Raw genomic sequence first — 1,127 nt, 5'->3', positions numbered from 1 at the left:
AGGTGATCTTTCTTTCTCTTCTGGCCTTAAAGGTGCACTATGTAGTTTTGAGACAATTGTTTACATTTGCAGAGCCTGCTACTATAATGTAGTTTTTCTTTTACAATTATAGAGTCTCTCGTTTTTGTTCAAAGTCCGACACGGCGGCCGTGTCTTGAGAGGAGATTGAGAAGGACATGTGACACAGACACAGGGGTCCGATTCTTAAAAGAACACGCCAACATTTTGGGAAATTAGCTTACCGTCTTCTCCAGAGAGAGACAAGAAGATAGATACCAGTTTCCTCTCTGTGCGTTCAGTAGAAAGCTATCCGACGGCACGTTAGCCTAGCTTAGCACAATGAATGGAAGCGGACAGTGACGGGTAGCCTTCGGGAGAGGTGTTAGTTGGACAATGCCTAGGCTATCCGTCACTGTCCTCTTCCATTTCATTGTGCTAAGCTAGGCTAATGTGCCGTCAGATAGCTTTCTACTGAACGCACAGAGAGGAAACTGGTATCTATCTTCTTGTCTCTCTCTGGAGAAGACGGTAAGCTAATTTCCCTAAATGTTGGCGTGTTCCTTTAAGCTGATTGGAGGAAGCCCTCGCGATGTCGTCGGTCTTCTTAACCTGAGCTCACAGCGTCTCTCTCTCTTCACAGAGTCCTCCAGGTTCCTCTCCAATGCCTCCGGCCGGCGTGCCCGTCCAAGCCTCCGCCCCTCCTCTTCATCCCTCCCCCTCCCTCTGTCACGGCGCCCAACCCTCCCCCTCTCCGCCTCCCCGGCGGCCTCCGCGGCTCGCGCCTCCCCCCCCGTCAGCACCTCCCTCTTCCTGCCTCCCAGCGGGACCTCCCACCGCCGCCGCCACAGCCGTACTACCAGGCCGACTCGGAGCAGCCGCTGGACCTGTCTCTCCCCACCCCCCCCTCCTCCTCCTCCGCCTCCTCCTCCAACTCCTCCTTGGTGTCGTCGGTCGCTCACCTCCTGGAGACGCAGCTCCACATCAGCCAGCAGCCAGAGGACCTCACTCGGCCCCGCCCCGCCCCGCCCCCCCAGTCCCTCCCTCCTCATCCTCAACCCCACTTCAACCCGGGTCATCAGCTGCCCACCGCCCCTGCGGGACGAGGGGTGCCCGGGTACGGGCCGTAA

The 1,127-nt window shown here is 57.1% G+C and overlaps 1 protein-coding gene across 1 annotated transcript in view; it reads left to right on the top strand.

Moving 5' to 3' along the window:
* Positions 1 to 1,127, top strand: part of LOC311238422 (serine/threonine-protein kinase SIK2-like) — a gene marked incomplete at both ends in the record, with an annotated part of 33,169 nt that extends 32,042 nt beyond the window's left edge. Inside the window, one exon of the mRNA XM_084326480.1 lies at positions 641 to 1,127. Within this exon, the coding sequence (XP_084182606.1) occupies positions 641 to 1,127 (487 nt within the window). The remainder of the gene's footprint in view (positions 1 to 640) is intronic.

Source organism: Notolepis coatsorum, assembly GCF_963971535.1.
Source record: "Notolepis coatsorum genome assembly, chromosome: 1".
NCBI classification, from domain to species: domain Eukaryota; kingdom Metazoa; phylum Chordata; class Actinopteri; order Aulopiformes; family Paralepididae; genus Notolepis; species Notolepis coatsorum.
This window is presented reverse-complemented; position numbering and strand designations above follow the sequence as displayed.